The sequence below is a fragment of the Ceratotherium simum genome, chromosome X, assembly GCF_057802395.1.
Source record: "Ceratotherium simum simum isolate JZ-2026a chromosome X, ASM5780239v1, whole genome shotgun sequence".
NCBI lineage: Eukaryota > Metazoa > Chordata > Mammalia > Perissodactyla > Rhinocerotidae > Ceratotherium > Ceratotherium simum.
The window spans coordinates 48,061,243-48,081,197 of record NC_141940.1 but is presented as its reverse complement, the minus strand read 5'-3'; the positions used below and the strand labels follow the sequence as shown (position 1 = coordinate 48,081,197).

The 19,955-nt window shown below is 35.7% G+C and overlaps 2 protein-coding genes across 5 annotated transcripts in view; both read left to right on the top strand.

Moving 5' to 3' along the window:
- The window catches only part of DIAPH2 (diaphanous related formin 2), an 825,716-nt gene that overhangs the window by 180,085 nt on the left and 625,676 nt on the right, over positions 1 to 19,955 (top strand). For all 4 annotated transcript variants that reach the window (XM_087427460.1, XM_014795691.2, XM_087427457.1 and 1 more), the window contains one exon: positions 8,168 to 8,307. In XM_087427460.1, the coding sequence (XP_087283586.1) occupies positions 8,168 to 8,307 (140 nt within the window). The remainder of the gene's footprint in view (positions 1 to 8,167; positions 8,308 to 19,955) is intronic.
- On the top strand, positions 9,390 to 11,610 carry RPA4 (replication protein A4). The gene has a single exon (XM_004441010.3). It carries the CDS (start codon positions 9,916 to 9,918, stop codon positions 10,705 to 10,707), a length of 792 nt encoding a protein of 263 aa, XP_004441067.1. The 5' UTR covers positions 9,390 to 9,915; the 3' UTR covers positions 10,708 to 11,610.

Below are 19,955 nucleotides of genomic sequence, written 5' to 3'. Positions count from 1 at the left end.
AGTACAGATGCAACCGTCATAGGTCCTGTGATCCATGATTGGTTGAATCCACAGATGCGGAACCCGTGGATACGAAGGGCTGACTGTAATGGTGGCAAACATTGACTGAGTGCTTATTATATACCAGGCATTGTATTTTACCTGGTTTCTTATTTATTTATGTATGTATGTATGTATGTATGTATGTATGTTTTTTGTGAGAAAGAATAGCCCTGAGCTAACATCCGTGCTAATGCTCCTCTTTTTGCTGAGGAAGACTGGCTCTGAGCTAACATCTGTTGCCAATCCTCCTCCTTTTTTTTCCCCAAAGCCCCAGTAGATAGTTGTGTGTCATAGTTGCACATCCTTCTAGTTGCTGTATGTGGGACGCGGCCTCAGCATGGCCGGAGAAGCGGTGCGTCGGTGCGCGCCCGGGATCCGAACCTGGGCCACCAGTAGTGGAGTGCACACACTTAACCACTAAGCCACGGGGCCAGCCCAAGCTGGTTTCTTATTTCATCCTCACAACAACCCTGAGGATAGATAGTATATTATTACCATTTTGCAGATAATGAACTTGACACCCAGGAGGTCAAGTAATAACTGACTAAATTCACACAGCTATTGAGGTTAACAAATATTTCTGAAACTTTTGCTCACTTTTCCTCTTTTTGTTATAATCCTCCATTGGGAGCAAACTGTGTCCCCTTGAAGACAGTTTTGTATTGTCTTCAGAAAGGCACTCTCTATTTTAGGTTCTAGCCTGTTTCTGACAATTATTGGCTGATTATATAGTCTCAGACAAGTCACGACTTCTCCATGGCTCAATTTTTACAACTGCAGAAAAGAAAAATGGTTTTAGTAATAGCTTCCCCTGTTGTTAGATTATGAAAGAGTATATAGGAAAAGCTGTGAAAGGTATTTGTGCTATAAAAATATAAGGCATTTTTGATATCTAAATCTATGAATCTCATTCAATGCCAGAGACACACATCCATTTATTTACATGTCAATTAGTCACAGATCTTTTACTTTTGCTTGTTTTCCTGTCCTTTGGATACTTTACCATTGATACATTATGATGCAGGTAGGCAAGGAACTGAATAAAATTCAGTGTGTTCATTTTGGCTGACTAAGTAAAATGTTTGGAAGGCTAGGGGTTTGAAAATAATGGGGTAATTTTTTGTTCTGTGGAAGAAATTTTTCTTTATTTCATTTACAATTTATAGCTTCATTACCTACTTAAGATGTAGTTTCTATCTAGGCTGTAGGAAACATTTATAATCTGCAAAAGTCTTTCTCTAACATAACAGATGCTGATCAAGTTTTCACTATTGTTCCTATCTTTAAATGGTACAGCAAAGAAGCTGGCAATGTCAAATATATTATAGGTTATCCTATTGGACTTTATCATTGATCAAATTCTGCCTCTTTTCCTAAGTCATTATTTGCATAGATGAGCTTTCTCTATTTGAAATGGTAGCACGCTTTTTCTCCCTCTGTAGGGCAGTGGATGGAGTAAATGTAGTGCTATTACAAAATGGAGGAAACAGGCTACTCTAAGGGTTCCTAACTCTTTTGTATCATGGGCCCCTTTGACAGTCTGGGGAACCTATTGGCACCTTCTCAGGATCATGTTTTGAAATGTAAAACATAAAATACATAGGATTAAAAAGGAAACTAATTATATTGAAATATACTTATCAAATTATTTTTTTAAGTTATGACACATTCCAGAGAAATAGAAACTTATGTTCACACAAAAACCTATGCACGGATATTCAGAGCTGTTTTATTCTTAATAGACAAACACTGGAAACAACCCAAATGTCCTCAATAGGTGAATGGTTAAATAATTGTAGTATATCCCTACCATGGAATATTACTCAGCAATAAACAGGAACAAACTTTTCATATGTGCAATAACTTGTATGAATCTCCAGGGCATTATGCTGAGTGAAAAAAGCTCATGCCAAAGGTTACTACTGTATGATTTCCTATATATGACATTCTTGAAAGGACAAAATTATAGAAATGGAGAATAGATAAGTGGTTGCCAGGGGTGGAGGGTTGTGGGAGGGGATTTGAGTGTGGTTATGAAAGGGCAACGTGAGGGATTCTTGTGGCGATGGAACTGCCTTGTATCTTGATATTGGTGGTTGGATACCAGGATCTACATGTACTAACTACACACTAAACACACACACATACACACACACACAAATAAGTACAGGTAAAACTAGGGAACTCTGAATAAGATAAGTGTGATTTCTCAATGTCAGTATCCCAGTTGTGATATTGTAATATAGTTTTGCAAGATGTTACCATTGGGAAAACAAAGGAATTCTCTGCATGCCTATTTACAATTATCTCGAAATAGAAAGTTTAATTAAAATGTTGTGACATAGTAATATGCTTCTTTATAAGATTTGTTAAATAACAAGACAAAGTGGCAGCTTGTATAACTAGGGTAACTTTGGAGAAATGGTGAGCATTAAGTGGTATTTTGAAATACTGCCACAAATGTGGTGTGTGTGATGCTATAGGAAGACATCTGTGACTTCTGTTAGTCACAGTGACCAAGTTGTAGGTGCTGCTTGTATCACTATAGTCTGTTGCTTACATTCATAATTGAAAAAGATGCTAAATTCAAGTCAGTGGTTACTGAAAATAAAGATGTTATTTTTCCCCTTTCAAGTTTACATACTCCCTGTATTGGGCCCCAGGGTTAAGAACCCCTGGGTTACTTTCTATCTGTTTACATTTCATTATCTGATATATCTCAAGGGCCTCTGTCAAATAAAAGATAAACATAATACTTAAGCTTTCTTTTATCAAGTACTGTAGGTGGTGATAAGGGCTCATAAAAAATGCTAGTATCTATACTTTTTAGATTTACAGATTTACTTGGTGTCATTCACCCATATGCACATTGTTCATCATAACTGCTAAATAATAGTTTTAAAAGGCAAATATGGAATAGACCACACATTCATTGTGTTTGATGTGAAAGAGAAACATGTCAGACTGATTGCTTATTATACTTGACTAATTTTGAATATCATTAAATATTTTAATTAGCTTTCACTAGCAAATCATTTAATAGTGGTTTACCTTTTCATTGTTGATGTCTCTGAGAGTGTCTAGATCAAATGAGGCTGTTGTTTTACAAGAAATGAAGTTCATTGTTTTAGGATCAATAGTCTACTTATTAAAAATCTCCTTTTTGTCTCAGTTTATGTTAAAAATTAAAATTTATTGTGTATTTAATTGAGTAATTACTTGATGTTATTATGAAGCATTTTCCTGCGTACTCTATAAAATAAAGTATGTGTTTCACAACAGAAGAAATAATAATAGGACCACAGAATTTAAATATATGTTTAGAGTTTCTCTGTGTACTTGACATTTCTAATAGTATATGTGATGAAAGAATGATTTAAGTATTTGTTCTGTGATAGTCTTAGATTCTATAACTTGGGGATGAATTGCTTAATCTGGTATTTAATATAGAAGCTTCAATAAGTAAACAATAAATGGTTTCTCATAGAAAATCTTATACTTTTCTTTAAACAGTTTAGCTAATCATATTTAAATATGCTTAGTTAGTTAAATCCTTTTGGGACAAATCGTATGTATAATCTGAAGAATTATGATGCTTCTATATTGCTATAACAAAGCTTTTTTTTTTTTTTTTTCTGTCCTAGAATTTAGGATATGTTCTCCTACTTTACATATCACTTATGGCCTCTGAAAAGGTCTTACTTAAAAACATTGTGTCCTGCAATGGGAAATGACACTATATGAAGTTATCTCATGATGGTATTTTTCTGTTTTTATCTTACAGACCCTGAATTGATAATATATTGTATCTTTTACGCAGTATTTTTCATGCAGTTTAAAGAATTTTCACTGCAAATTGCATATAAAATTATTTAAAATGTTGTAATGTGATATATTAAAATACCTTTTGTATTTTTTGGAAACATTGGATAAATTTGGATAAATTACTTAATTCTAATAATCTCCCTTGATGAGATGTTTTTCTTATATAACTGCAGAGAAGCCATCTAAAGGTTTAGCAATATATTCAGAGTCCTATAGCCCACCAAATACATCATTATTAGAATAAATATGTAGATTGACTTAGATCAAACATTTGTTCTGTGTTTTCCTACTGGAACTCAAGGAACTGATGATGATGAAAATGGCTTTTCCATTTCTTATGCTTTTAAAGTTATAGGAGCCTCTTAAAGAACAACTCTGTGAACCTTTATAGATATAATTCCAAATTTGTTAATCTGTAACCTTCCTTTTTCAGAGATCTGCAGTGATAGCTAAGAAACTCACTTAAAGTAGCCAAAGAAACCTGACTACATTAGGGTTTATAAATCATGGTCAATGACAGTAATGGAATTATTGTTTTCATGACAATAATATTATCCTTCCTATTTGAAGATGACACCCCTGATAGTAATTGCTATTTGTGTGCATGCTGTAGTTGAAAAGATCTGTGTACAATCAATAGTTCTTCCAGTGTCTGCAGCAAGATACCTTGACAACTTAGAACTATGAAGCCTTTCCTCAAATTATAAGTAAATCAGAATTTACATTAAAGAATGACAGATCATGCTCAGGCTAAGTCAATCTAAAATCCGAAGTGGTATCTCCACGGCAAACTTAAAATGTTCTTTTTAGAATATTGCTCGTCTGGTTTTGATACTAACGTTTCATCTCAGAGTAAGGGGAACGAGATTATTACACTGACCCAAAGAACCTTTGGGTTCTCTGTGTAGTGTCTTAGAATAATACAAGCACAGTCACACTGACAAGGATCTCCATCCTAATGATTTTCAAATTAAGGAATGGCTTCAAATTAGGAAAGCTTTTTGTTCACCTAGCTTTGGAATAGCATGATGTACGCTAATTGCTCACTTTGTCTGCAGTATTTTTTAGAGATCAAATGGGCACAGTGGTAATTTTCATTAATCTCATACAGAGCAGCTAATTAAAATTTCCATTATTATCCATCCATTATCTAGTTGTTTCCTTTGTTCAGTATGAGAACAACATGTTAATAATAAGCCATTTTTGTATTACAGCCCTATTAAATATAGTGAGAATTAGTTTAATCTATTGCACTGTTTTGTTTTTAGGTGATTTCTTTAATATTATGTTGCACCATATTGACTATGCTGAAGATACTTTGACATTTTGTAATAGAGATTTCAGAATTAAATACTTGTTGCTTTAATTTTTCATTCCATATTAAGAAAAAGTGACATATAGTGGAAAAAGAAGTAACCTGAGGACCAGAATATTAGTGTTTTATTCTCACAACCTCACTAATTATGTGAACTTTACAATCACCTTGATTCTCTATTTCTGTAATGAGGGTATTAGAAGGGCTGGTCTAGCCTTTACATGCTATCATGTTTTCAAATGTGAACTTATGTTAAAACCCCAGAATCCTTCTAACTTGATAAAAGGCATTTGTTTTATAAGGTTATATATTCTCTGTCTTGCTCCATTAGAGTGTTTGCTTCCACTCCTTATAACCACAGAGTATCCTAAATTATACAACTTAAACTTATTTCTAAGACCTGGGGAAGATGTAAGTCCCAATGTGATGGGCTGGCCCAGTTGTTCCATAAAGAGTATCTTAGCCACGACCGTAAGGCAGACAGGAACTAACATTTTCTGAGCAGCTTACTCTGTCTATGAGGCAACACATAGGAAATGCCCGTTTTAGGCACTTTATATGCATTGTCTTTATCCTCGTAACAAACGTGGGGTAGGTGTTTATTACCCGTATATCATGGATTAATGAACAGGTTTATAGAGATTAGTTCAGTAGCCTGCTCACAGATTATCTAGAAGGTAAGTGAGGGAGCCATGATTCAAACCCAGTGGCAGTTTGAACTGTTTGAGCTGTTACTAGCATCTCGAAATATATTGTAATGGAACATCTTAGAACTGTAATATTCTGAAGCAAAACTAAACTGAGTTTGGAAGTTTCATCATGTTGAAACTCATCAGTCATTCCCCCGTTTGTTTATTAACCATCTGTCCATCCATCCATCCATCCATCCATTCATTCATTCATTCAATGAATATGTATTGAGTATTTACTGTGTGCCAAGCACTGTGTTAAGATCTGGAGATACAGTGGTGAACAAGGTAGGCAAGATTCTTGCCTCATAGAGCTTATGTTTTAATGAGGAAGACACAGTAAACAAATAAAGTGCTAAACAAGATAAACTTATATAGAGCTAATACTATAAATGAGATTTAAAATGATGTTGGGATGATAACTGGAATGTGGAGGAGAGAAGACTATTGGGCTGAGACTTAAATGATGAGAGCCAGCAATGGAGAGGTCAGGGTAAGAGTCTTTCAGGCAGAGAATACAGCAAATACAACGGTCGTTCTACAGGAATAAGCTCTATATACAAGCCTCCAGGGGAGGATCAGTAGGGCCTTGTTATCCATTAATTAAGAAAACAAGTTTGAGGATCATACGGAAGTGGTATGTGACTGTAGACTTGCAAAATTTTATGCTATAAATGTTTACTTGCTATTATTCTTTGTGGATCTGTAGCCTAAAGAGATGGGTAAATATGTTATAGATACGTGGAAATGATTTCATGGTGATGTTTTTACTTACGGTGCATCTATGTAGTGATTCATCTAGTAGACTTCTTGAACATCTACTGTATATTCTAACAAAGCAAGAAAAATCAAGTCAGTGGCCATTACACAAAATATGGGAGCTGAAAGTATGAAGTTGTATTCCTTGTTCTGTAATTGTAATGGACAGATTCAATAACAGCACACTTTTGTTGGGGCTCACTAAAGTCAGTCACTGTGTTAGATGCTTGGCATACATGGAGTTCCCAGTCTAGAACTAGAACTTATGACCTCTGTCCCAATGTCTTAAGTGCTGTAAGAGTGACAGTGCCACAGCGCTATAAGGAAATACAATTCCCCTACATAGACTTTAGCAGACTTTAAACATTTACTATTTAATGGAATTTTTAAAAATTCAGACGTTGAGAATGATTGACAATTACTATATTGAGGAGGCGTTCTCAATAAAAAGCCAAAGAGTATGAAACCCTAGGGAATCCATTTCTCATTATTAACACATTGGTTTTTTAAAAAATTCTATATCCTCTAATGATATGACTTCTACCAAATGGAAAAAAAAATTGCTTTCCGTATTTTAGCTTAGATACTTAGCAGAAACTGAGTGTAATTCATATGAACTTAGAAAATGGGACTTATGCTAGAGTTTTAATTCAGGGAGATATGTTTGTAATATAGGAAAGGGGAAGTTATGATTATGTGTGTCTAGAATGTGAAACTATGAGTTATTAGTACAATGAATGTGTTGATGATGTTTTTCTCCCAGCCTTTTCCCCAAACTACTTACTTAGTTATGGCAAGGTGATGAAGCTAAGGAGCTGTGATGAGATAATGAGTTCTAGAAATAACTCCCGTATATTGGAAATTAAGCTAAAAACTAGTCGCTATCAGATAAATGCATTCAATGACTTTTTAAGATTAATCTACAACATGGGAGTAACATAGTTAGGAATGAATAGTTGGGAATTGGTGAATGCTTTAGACTAATTTGATTAACTAACATGCTAACTGGAGACTATATTGTTTTACATTTAATAACCGTTTTCATTTGTTTTTTGAAATAGGCTGATACTCTGATATATCTCAATGGATTGGGGTTATGTATAATGTTTTATATTCAGTTTTGTTCACTGTATTTTGTGGAATAGAATATAAATATCTTAGCTAGGAAAATTAATAAGATGATTTCTAAATGTTCATTCTGTGGTTAAGGAGAACCAGCTAATGTTAATCCTAATGCTTGGACTGTAAATTTAAGCATCCTTGTCAGTGACACTTTATGCAACTCAAGTCCATATTCTATTCAGGCCATGAGCACCAGCAGTGTAATTTTCTTTTAAATGAGGCTAGGGAGAGTGTTGACATATATGCAATATGATTTTACCACATCAATTCTGTGACCAAGAATTTTTACATGCCTGGCTCTCTGCACACATTATGCAGTAAAATATTCACATATTCTATGCATTATTTTATTTTAAAAGGTTTTTTAAAACCTGTCATTTGTCTAAAGTGGTATTTATTTGTTTATTTTTTACAGGGAGGACTGAAAAACAGCAAACATGAATGCACCCTGTCTTCACAAGAATACGTTCATGAATTACGATCTGGTATTTCAGATGAGAAACTTCTTAATTGCCTAGAATCTCTGAGAGTTTCCTTAACCAGCAATCCTGTCAGGTAGGTGGTTCTTATTGTTTTAGTATGATTCATACAATTTGTACTGTATATAATTGTTGGGAATATAATCAGTTATGTCATTGTAACCTCAAGATTTTCTGAACAGAAGTCTGAAGTTAGCTAATAAAACAGCAGTGTCTGATTATGAGGTTGTAAACATTTAAAAAATATATCATCTTAATACATCTCTAATAACATACAATTTTAAGAATAAAAATATTACTTGGATGTTTAATTCCTCTTTGATTATATAAAACATGGATCCAGAAGTTAAATATCCACATTTACATGGAAATCTGTGTACTCATATAACAATTATTATGTATTTATTTGTAAAACAAATGAAGTAATTGGTTCTATGATATTATTCCTTTTTAACCTGAGAAGTAAATATAATTTTATATGCTTCTAAAAGTTTTAGATATACTATTCACACATTTCTGTAATTTGGGATGGCAAAAATTAAATTATTTTAAACAATAAAAGAAATAAGAGAGCAAGTATTAATAAACTCCTCAAAACTATACACATTTAGGCTATTACCTAACTACAAAGAATTTTTAAGGAAGAAGTTCCTTGCCAATGGTGGATTCCAGTAACTGATGTTGCTTTATTAACCATAAAAAAAGCCTTTAAATTAATTACATCCAAAATAAAATATTTTTATAAGAAAAAATAGACTTTCAATGTAATATGAAAATATTCTGAGATCTGCTTACATAATTGCTAGAATCTTAAATTCAGAAATTCCTGGATAAGGGTATATAGAAACTGTATTTTGATTTTACTCATGTTTTTCCTAATATATAATGAGGCTGACATCTTGTATTTCTCTGACCTATCCACAGAGCCTTGAAAATAATTTAGAGCTCAGTTATTCTATTTTGATTTATGTATAAATTGAAATATATCACATTATTTATTTTTTCCTTTAGTGCATTTGGTAGAATAACTGGGAATTTACAATTTTGTAATAAAAAGTTTAAAAAGACAGTGGTAAGATGTGACTTACTTTTGAATATGATAATCATTCAAAGGTAGCTGTCTTGCTATTTCTTCCAGAATGCTTCCAGTTTTAATGCTTTGAACAAGGATGTGAGTTCTTTAAGAACAGTAACCATTGTGGTGGTTCCCTCTCACCCCCATCCACCCACCTAGGCCCGCCCCCCCCCCGGCCGCCCCCCCAACCTACTGTACTGTACCATAGTGCACTTATGATAGGCTCTGAAAAATTTTGTTAAATGGTTAATTGATTGAATGAGTAAATGAGTCTTTAAGAAGTGACTATAGAAGAAGTTGTGGCATTGAGGAATGAAGGGGGGGAAAAACCTAGTAAAAATGTACCTATATAAAGGCGGCAGGAAAGGCTTGAAATTACATGGGGGGCCTTTTAAAATGCAGCCCAGCAACCGCCAGACGACTACAAAGAATTATGGGATCAGGCGAGAAGCTGGTAGGTCCTGATTGGCTCCAGAGGTCGCGTGAGGCTGCTTGTGTCGTCACAAGCCCAAGCCTTCGCGGGAAGCGGTCTGTGGAGGTCAGAGCCGCCTTTGGAACTCACCGACTAGATCCGACCGCACCTCCTCAGCTGCCTGAGCTGCCTTCAACATGAGTAAGAAAGGGTTTGGGAGCTATGGCAGCATCTCTGCCGCGGGTGGAGCCAGCGGAAGCAATGACCGACCGTCTCAGGGCGGCGGCACAGCTCCTGCTGCTAAGCCCTCAAGATCCAGGGCCCGAATCCAGGACATTATACCTTGTTGTGTAAACCAGCTGCTCACCTCCACTCTGGCTGATGATGTCTTCACGATTAGGGGAATTGAAGTTTCCCGGGTCTCTATCGTGGGGATAATCCGACAGGCAGAGCCGGCTCCAAACTACGTTCTTTACAGAATTGATGATATGACCACCAAGCCTATTGAGGTCCGCCAGTGGGTCGGCAGAGATAAAGCAAAGCAGGGGATGACTCCGCTGCCAGTGGGAGTATACGCCAAAGTGTTCGGTATCCTCAAATGTTCTACGGGGGTGAAGAGCCTTGAGGTATTGAAAATCCGCGTCCTGGAGGACATGAACGAGTTCACCGCACATATTCTGGAAACGGTCAACGCGCACATGATGCTGGATAAAGCCCGCCGAGCGGCCTCTGGGCAAAATGCACCTGTTGCCCCACCGGAAGTTGATGAGGCTCAGGAGTACGGCGAGTACTGCCCTGACTTCATCTCGAAGGAGGTGCTGCGTTTGATTCATGAGTGTCCTCGACAGCAAGGCAAGAGCATTCAAGAGCTCCAAACCGAGCTTTGCAGCCTGAGCATCGGGACCATCAAGCAAGCCATTGATTATCTGACCGTCGAGGGCCACATCTACCCCACTGTGGATGGGGAGCATTTTAAGTCCGCGGATTGAAGCGGCGAAAAGATTTTTCATTTTCTGAAGACCCTCGCCTCCAGCTGTGAGTTTGACCTGTTGACTTTTAGGAAGTAGATTTTTTCAGCAAAAGATCTCAACTGGCATTCTTTGGAACATCACTGCTTTTCCAACTGCTTTGAACTTTTCTGTTTTTCTAACATATTTGAAGCTCAGAGGGAGATGGGGATGGATAAATTGGACTTTTTATAGGATTTACCAGCAAGCAAATGAAAATACTCCTGGATGGATGAATTTGGGGGAGAAAAGCTATAGAGAAAGTTGAAAATTATTATTTAGTTGTGTGGGAGCTTCTTTTTCTGAAATAGCCGTGTATTAGAAGAAAATAGATGCAGTCAGGGAGCCAGCTAAGAGACAAAAACCAAAAAAAATTTTTGTTTTTACATTAGACTTATTTTCTCTGTTTGGATTTAGCTTATTATAGTCATATTGTTATCTCTTGTTAAATACAGTAATTAATTCAGATGTGCTAAAGATAGCAACTTATGAATTCATATGCTCAGTTCAAGTGTTTATTGAGTGATTTGCTCTTATTACCATAGGTTTATGTTCATAAAAAGTAAGATTATACCATGTTTATATAATGGGGTCATCTTTGAATACTTTTTTCTTAAAATGTGGTTAATGATTACTTCAAATGCGATATGGCAATATTTGGATTAAATTACAATCTGTTGTAGTTGCATGATACATGGATGCCACACTTTCTGTAAATTTTTTGTTCTGATGTATTATCTGTAGTACTAAATGCTCTTCTTTATGTATAACAGGTTTTATTCTTATAGATTAGGTAACCAAATAAGAAGTAATTATAAGAATATTAAGTTTAGCAAGTTTAACTGAAATTTATTTGAATGTTTTATTAAAATATTTTTGCAAAATCTTGAATTTCCTGTGTAATTTTTGTCTAAACACATTTGAAAAGGCCTTTTTTTTGTTTTTGAGGATTAATAATTTTAATTATCCAGAATAATTTTTTCTCTTCTCTATATACTACCAGTAACATATCGTAGTTGTAATAATACATTTTAGTATAGATTATATTAATTACGTGAGACTTTTAAATAATTCAATAAAGTAAGCCCTCAGTTATATGTACACTAATGATGGTATCTTTTAAGTTACTAGTTTTGTTACATTAGAGAAAAGAAAAAAATATATACATTCAGACAGGTAGAAGAGACAAGCATCACTTGCCTTAATTGAGTCACAAAAAGAAGGTGCAAAAACAGAAAATACCATTCCCAGTAATCCACAGTCAGGAAAACTGTATATGACCTTTCTTTGCCAGCCTTTACAAAAATTTATCATCAGTTCCTGCTTAAGCTTTCTGAGGCATAAACTTCACTTTTCTTCCCCTCAAAAGCAAAGAAATCATAAATGACACTTTTGAAAACCACAGATGGTTAACATACTATAAACCTGTTTGTCATTTAAATTATCAGATGTTTTTGCAAATTCTAGTTTTCATAAACATAAGAAATTTGGAACCACTCTTTTTTGAAAAAGGTTGCCTGCCCTGGGGAAAATCACACTGGGGGAAATGCAACGAGGGGCATATTTCTTCCTCAGAATCTCATTGTGGAAAGAAATAGTCTAGGGGACATATCATTCTTTTGTGATATCACTTATACAAATGCAGGAACCCTGAGATTAAAATCTGATATTTGTGACTTTATAGGTCACTCTGTTAATTGTCCGAGTTGATTCAACTGGCTGTTGGATGTGTAGCCACATTTTCCCCACTCTAGGAATGTTCCTCCAGAACTAGGAAAACAGCAACCAAAATAAGCCCTTTTCAGCTGCCTTTCTGCCTGGGAACTGATATGTTGCAACATGTACATCTGAATTTAAGGCGGAGGACCAACTCCTCCTCTTCCTCGCCCCCATCCTCTGAGAGGAACTGGCCTCTGTGTTCCTTGGGGTTCTTTTCAGCTTTGTTAATTCCCTGGGCACCCGTCTTCCCCTTATTCTTCTGAATGGAATCATGCTTTAGTGTGATTCTGCAGAGGATAAGGGACTGCAATGGGAGAATAGTAAGTAGGTCTGGCTATAATGTGAGTGGAAATCAACAAACATGTTTAGGTAGAAAACAATTGCTGGATTGTCTTATACATGCATATTTGATGCACGTTAGGGGTAGCAGATGTTAAAAATTCATTTTAAACCATTCACCTGGCATGCATATTTCTTTTTCAGTCTTGTTTAGACAGTGAATGACTTGGCCAGTGCTCCCCTTCCTCTCCAGTCCTGCCCTATATGTGAGCCAAACCTTTGAGGATAAGATTCAAATCCTGGGGAAATACTATTGACCGTTTTGGGCAGGGACATTTAAGCCTGAGGAATCTGAAGAACATAAGTGATGATTATAATCTACTTGGGGTTGTTTTTCTATGGCTTGTAGACATATGAGACATACGCATTTATACTGAAGTTGATGCTAAGTTGACTGAATATCTAAATTTGAAAATGTTTTCAAGTCAAAGCTAATATTATTACTGTTTTCATAATTGTTAGTAATCATTTTATTACTATTACTTACTAAGTTTAGATTTATATTTTGAGTATAATCTGAGAAGTTTAAATCTTATATTTTTTCAGTTTCCATTTACTTTTTATAATGATGAATCAAGAAAAGTAACCACCAAGAATTATTTTCATTCATGAAACCTTTAGTGAGCACCTACTATATGCATTTAAGTGTTAGTTAGCTTTCAGTTTAATAAGCTTAAATTCAGTTGACTTCTGAAATTCTTATTAAAAATAATAAGAATTAACATTTATATAGTACTTATTATCTGCTTGGCACTATTCTAGGAGTGTATGTGTGTGTGTGTGTGTGTGTGTGTGTGTCCGTCCCTGTGACGCCTAGATTTATATTTCTAGCTCAGATCTCTCTCTTGAAATTCAGACTCTGTCTCCAAATATCTTCCTGAATGGCCTACAGGTATCTTTAAAAATATTTAAAATGGGGCCGGCTCAGTTGCGCAGTGGTTAAGGTTGTGTGCTCCGCTTCGGCAGCCAGGGGTTCGCAGGTTTGGATCCCGGGCGTGGACCTACACACCGCTCATCAAGCCATGCTGTGGCAGTGGCCCATATAAAGTAGAGGAAGATGGGCTCGGATGTTAGCCCAGGGCCGTTCTTCCTCAGCAAAAAAGAGGAGGATTGGCAACAGATGATAGCTCAGTGCTAATCTTCCTCACATACACAAAAAAATTTAAAAAGTAATCAGAAGAAACATATATTTATAGCATTTATTATCCCCCAGGAAATGTTCTAAGAACTTGAAATATACACATTCAACCAGGGTATCATTATTATTGGTATAATATTGTTCTCATTTTATACATGAGGAACCTGAGACTCAGGAAGTTTAAGTAATTTGCTGCATTGTAGTATGACATGGCTAGTAAGTGTCAGAGCTAAGATTCCAACCCAGGCAGTGTGTCTCCAGAGCCTGGGCCTTAACCACTTTGTACTACCTCACAATAAGGAAAGTCTTGTAAACTATCCTTGTTTCACTTTCGTCACATACTAAGTATTTCAACTTTATTTCTTTCATTAAAATTTCCTGACTTTAATTTAAAAAAATGTGAAATATTTCAGCAAAAAGTATAAAGGAGAACGTAAAAACACCTGTGTATTCATCTACCTGTTGAAGAAGGAAAACTTAATTTTATTATAGTTGTAGAGAACTTAGCCATATAACTCAGATTAATTTTTAATGACACTGTACCCCTTTGAGCCTGTATTTTCACTGATTAAAAAATCATCGGAAAGTCTACATTTTCTCTAAACCAATGCATTTACTTTTTGAAGTGTAGTATCTTAAGAATATATATCATCTTATTGGAAAGTCTGTCTTTTTCTGGTGACCACATGGCTCTGTGTAGTGAAAATTGGGACTCCTTTGCCCTATCCATTGGGGATGATACCGCTAGTAATTCGAATGCCATCCATATGGTATTTATTCCAATTTACCATTACATGATAAATTAAGAAAACATTATTTTACTATTGAGTAAAATAGTAAATATTTATGTTTCTGGCCTTTGGTAATACCTTAAATTGGAGCAGTTCAATGAATAGCACTTAATATTATATAGTTTGTTTTTATATATCAGATGGATATCCAATAAAGGAATAATAAAAATAAAGTCCCCTTTTCCGTATCGGGCTTGTCCATATGGAGCTTACATTCTAGTAAGAGAAGTCAGACAATTTTTCAAAAAATCTGTATAAACTGTCAGGTTGTGATATGTGCTGGGGAGGGGACGTTGGTATTTTGTATCAGATGGTCAGTGAAAACCTCCTTGACTTGAGCGACATTTGCACAGAGGTCTAAAGGAGGTGTGGGAGTGAGCTATGTGGTCAGCTGGAAGGGGAATGTTGTTAGAAACAGCAAACAGCAAGAGCAAATGCTTGGCCTCTTCCAGGAATGTCAAAAAGGCCGGTGTGGCTGGAGGCAGAGAATGTAGAGTCTTGAGAGCCATTGTAAGGACTTTAATTTTTACTCTGAGTGAGGTGGGAAGCCATTAGAGGGCTTTGAACAGAGTAATGGCCTAACCTGACCTAGATTTTTAAAGAATATCTGGGTGGAAGCAGTTGCAGTAAGGGAGCTAGACATCTCACAGGAATTCTAGGGACAGCTGTATAGCTGTGCCTCATGGAGGCTGATAGGGAAGGTCATTTGACATCCCAAGGTAGTCCTAGAACCTGAGTGTTTTTGTCATGAGCCTCCCTCAAGTCAGCAGCAGAAATTCATGGCACATCACCCTGATTTTTTCCATGGTTAACATGGACTCTACATGAGTCTGCTCCTTTTCCTTGATAACTTCTTGGCCTTCTCTCTATTACCCAGTTCAAATTCCTGATGGGGAGACTCTGGTCCCCATTTGTTTCTCCTTAGGCAAAGCTTTTCATGCCAGGTCACCTCAGTTTGCAGGCCAGCGTAAGTGCTTGCCTCATCACGGGTCAGGCAACCATCACTAATCGAATCAGCCTTGCTCTTGGTAAGGGAGAGAGGGAGGCAGGGTGATGTGGTCCAGAATTTGTACACCTAGGACTGTTCCCTCAGGAGGTGGCTGTGGGGAGTGCTCCCCTAAAAAGGGGATATGAGCTTGTCAGGCACGGGCCAGTACAGTGACTTTGATAAGGTGAGAGGGAAAGTTATTGCATGGAGATCTCCTGAAGGTCAAGGATTATGTTTTAGTCATCCTGTATATTCAGCATTTGGCATTATTCTTTGAGGCATCACAAGTTGAGTGAATGAGAAAAAGTAATGCACTGCTTTCATGATGTGCCTCTAGTGTTCCCATGTGTGTATGTATGGGTTTTGGAGAGAGGAGAAAAAAACAAGGAGCACCGGTATCCTTACTTTTCCTTTGAGTATCCTGGGAATTTTTGCTGAAGTCTAGAAACTCACCTCCGAGCAGTCGTCTCTCCTTGGACTTTTGTCTCCCATTTGACTCTGGTCCAATCTTTCTTCTTCTTGATTATCACGGAGATACTCTCCTCAACCTACCCCTCAAAAAAACCTGAAAAGTGGTGGTGGTGGGATCTGTGTCTCTATCACATGGTTAAATAAGTTCTAGAAGTGCAGTGTAGTATTTTTCCCTCTTGGGAATTCAGAGTGAACATTAACATTGTTTTTTAAAAAAAGCTTTTCGAAGTCCTGAAGGAGAGAAACTTGTTTATTAACCCAGAGTTTCCAAATTAAAAAAAAAATCTTCTTTTATTCTTCAGAAATGCTGATAACTATTCCATGGTATAAACCGTAGCTTATATATTTATCAGATTTAAACTCACCAGCAACCATAACATTTTGTTATCTAACCACCCCTACTTTAAAATCTCCCTCACAGAAACCAACAAATAAGTAATGAAACCAACACAGCAAACAACGAATTAGTCTTCCTTTTGGACAGAAATTAATAAGCAAACAAGAGCAATGAAACAATAAAAAAATCAGAAAAGGAGGAAACTAATGTAAGAATAAACCCAAGAATGGGTATAATTTGTTCAAGAAGGAAATTACACAGAAAACAAAGAAAAGAAAAATAGGCTATAGAAGGATGAATCACCTTGAATGCATAGTATCTTATATAACAGTAAAAGAATCCTTGAATTCAACAGAAATCACTTAATGTTATTGTTTTAGTTTCCTAGTGCTTCCATAACAGTTACCAAAAACTGGAGTGATTTTAAACAACAGAAATTTATTCTCTCATAGTTCAGATGGCCAGAAGTCTGCTATCGAGGTGTTGGCAGGGAGGTCCTTCCTAAGATTCTAAGGGAGGATCTTTATTTGCTTCTTCCAGCTTCTGGCATTCCTTGGCTTGTGGCAGCACAACTCCAGTCTGTGCCTCAGTTGTCACATGGCCTACTCTGTGTCTCTGTGTGTCCTTTCCTGTGTCTCTCATAAGAACACTCTAATTGGATTTAGGGCCCACCCTAATCCAGTATGTTGTTATCTCCATCCTTTACCTTAATTACATCTACGAAGACCCTATTTCCAAATAAGGTCATATTCTGAGGTTCTGGGTGGGTATTATTCAACTCACTACAATCATGAAAAGGAAAATTATCCTTAAAACCATTGAAATAAAATTAAGTTAAATTCTGTCTAGGTGAAATCATTAACTAGTTCAGAATATGCAACAAAAGTAGAACTATGTACTACTTCTAGAACTATCTTTATGTAGAACTATCCTTAATGAAATTAAATTTTGTTGGCCTTGTTTCCTTTATAAAGAAAAATTCTCTGTAGTACTAAATTCTAAGAGATAGAGTCACACTAGAATGCCAGTAATGACATCTGATTTCTAGTCCTTGATCCCTCACTCTCTGTGACCTTAGTCCAATCAGTGACCTCTTTGGCCTCAGTTTTTCCATATGTAAATGAGATTGGAACCTTCCAGCTCTAAACGTCTATGTTCTGTGTTCTCTTTGGCTTAGTTCCAATCCTATTACCTTTGCTATCGGAACTAGATTAGTGTTTAGAAATGATTTTGAAGAGTAAGAAAAATGTTCCTCCATAAGACTAAAAGATTTCCTAGCATTCCATTATTTTCTTGCCTTGATAAATATTATATTTAACCAATTCCAGACAGGTATTTATAATTTCCCTTAAATACTGAAGAAAGCAGTTTCTAAATCTCTCTTACATAACTATTTTTCAAACCTGTTGTTCATTAGAATCCAGACATTTGCCCTCCCATGGCTAATTTTCTCTCTTCCACAGTTTTAGATGGTTTCTTTTTGTTCAGACCCTAGTAAAATAATAAATAAATATATAAATATACACACACACCTAATCGCTTTACTAAACATTCTCAAAGCAGAGTCATTTCAGAATATTAATTGGAGTCATGAATTTCAAATTCATATGGTATTTAATCACTCAGATGATAAAGGCTCTAAGAAAGTCATTTCATTATATTATTTTCTGCTAAAGGCAAATATTTAAAAATCCCTTTTATAAACCATCATTAACTGATCATATCCCAAATCACTCCCTCACTATACATTCCTTCAACATTTATTTTGTACTGTGTACGTTCACCTGCACCTGCTTATGCTCTGTAATAGTTTCATGCATGTATGTCTGCTTTTCTCATTTAGATTTTAGATTCCTCTGGGAAAGGGACCCTCTTGCCCTCTTATTTGTTTCATGATGGCAGGTATGGTGTAATTTATATACAATAATGTGTGATTTGATGTGGCTATTGACCCACCATCAATAACAACCTATGCTTCTCCAGCAGTGAGAATGAATTTGCATTAATCTGGCGCTATTTTGTGGCTATGCATTTTTAGATGTAATCATAGAAAAAGAATGAAGCTAACTTCCTCCACACAGGAAAGAAACCTATTGGTTTGATTTGAACCATATTCATAAGCTACAGATGACATCGTGTGCTTTACACAATGGTCTTTTTACAGTTGCATTGTGAATTAATGAAATTGAATGTTTACAATTCTATTTAACACCCTAAAAATCCATGAATTTTGACTATAAGATAAATCCCAATCTTCTATCACAAACTGCATTCGACTTCGCACATACCATGGTCTGTTTTAGAATGAGAACTATGTTATTTACAAATTTTTGTTCACATTCCTTTACTAAAGTTTATGAAAGGAAGTAGTGCCTGCTGAGAAATGACCAATGAGTTTGGACAATTTTATTCCCAGCCAACCCATTACAGGATGTATAGGTATTTGGCAGTGCATTTTATGAAGATCCAAAGCAATGTGTAGCAATAAATCATTGTCACTAAAGTTTCTCAACACACGACAAAAACAGCAAATACTGGTTTGAAGAATAGTATCAGAGTTGTGATTGCATAGAATTCTTTTCCGAGTTGTTGCTGCAATTGCCTTACAGCTTGAGGAGTATTTTACCCCACTAGGAAACTGTTTTTTCTGTTTTGTTTGGAATCTTCGTTTTCTCCCAAACGAATGGCATAGTGTGTATATTCACTTTCTGTAATGATTGCTTCCTCAGCCAATGTTTTCAAGCAGGTGAAAACAGATGAAATATCTTTTAGAGTTCATATATGTGTAGTTATTTGCGTTATTTCTGGAATATTTGTTTCTACTTGATATTTTCTAACTTCCCTTTAGATTTGAACATATTTTTCTAGCATATTAACAAACATGCATTTTAACATAATCCTCATAATGAAAATAGCTGACTATTGACAGTAATACAAGATAGGAATAGAAAGCACTTTCTGAATTATGGGTGTTAATAACTATTTAAATAGCCTGTATTAAACTTCTTAAAAGCTTGGCAAAGCAGCCAACGTTACTTAGAAAGTTAATATAAAGGTAGGTGCAGACCAGTGCTCTTAGAACATTTTGCATTGAACTACCTATGAAAAATGGAATAATGAGGACAATTTTTTATGATACAGAAATGTGAACAGGGCTTAAAATTGTGAGCATCTCATAAGGCAGCATTATGAGCAGTATTACTAAAGCAGGGTTGTTTAATATTGGTATTTTAAATTTGTTTGCTTTAACTTTCAAATGCATAAATCATTTTAGAAGACTCCTAGTGCGTTTTTACATGGAATAGAAAATAGTTAACTCAGTGCAGTTATGTCAAATTTTATGCTTTCTTTTAAAATCTTGGGCAGTAATTTGAATTAACAGCAACCATATCCCTGCTCATTTAGCTAAATTGGTACCATAAATATTAAGTGACATTGAATTTTTAA

Coding starts and splice junctions, on each gene's coding strand:
- RPA4 (XM_004441010.3), top strand. CDS start 9,916: ATGAGTAAGAAAGGGTTTGGGAGCTATGGCAGCATCTCTGCCGCGGGT.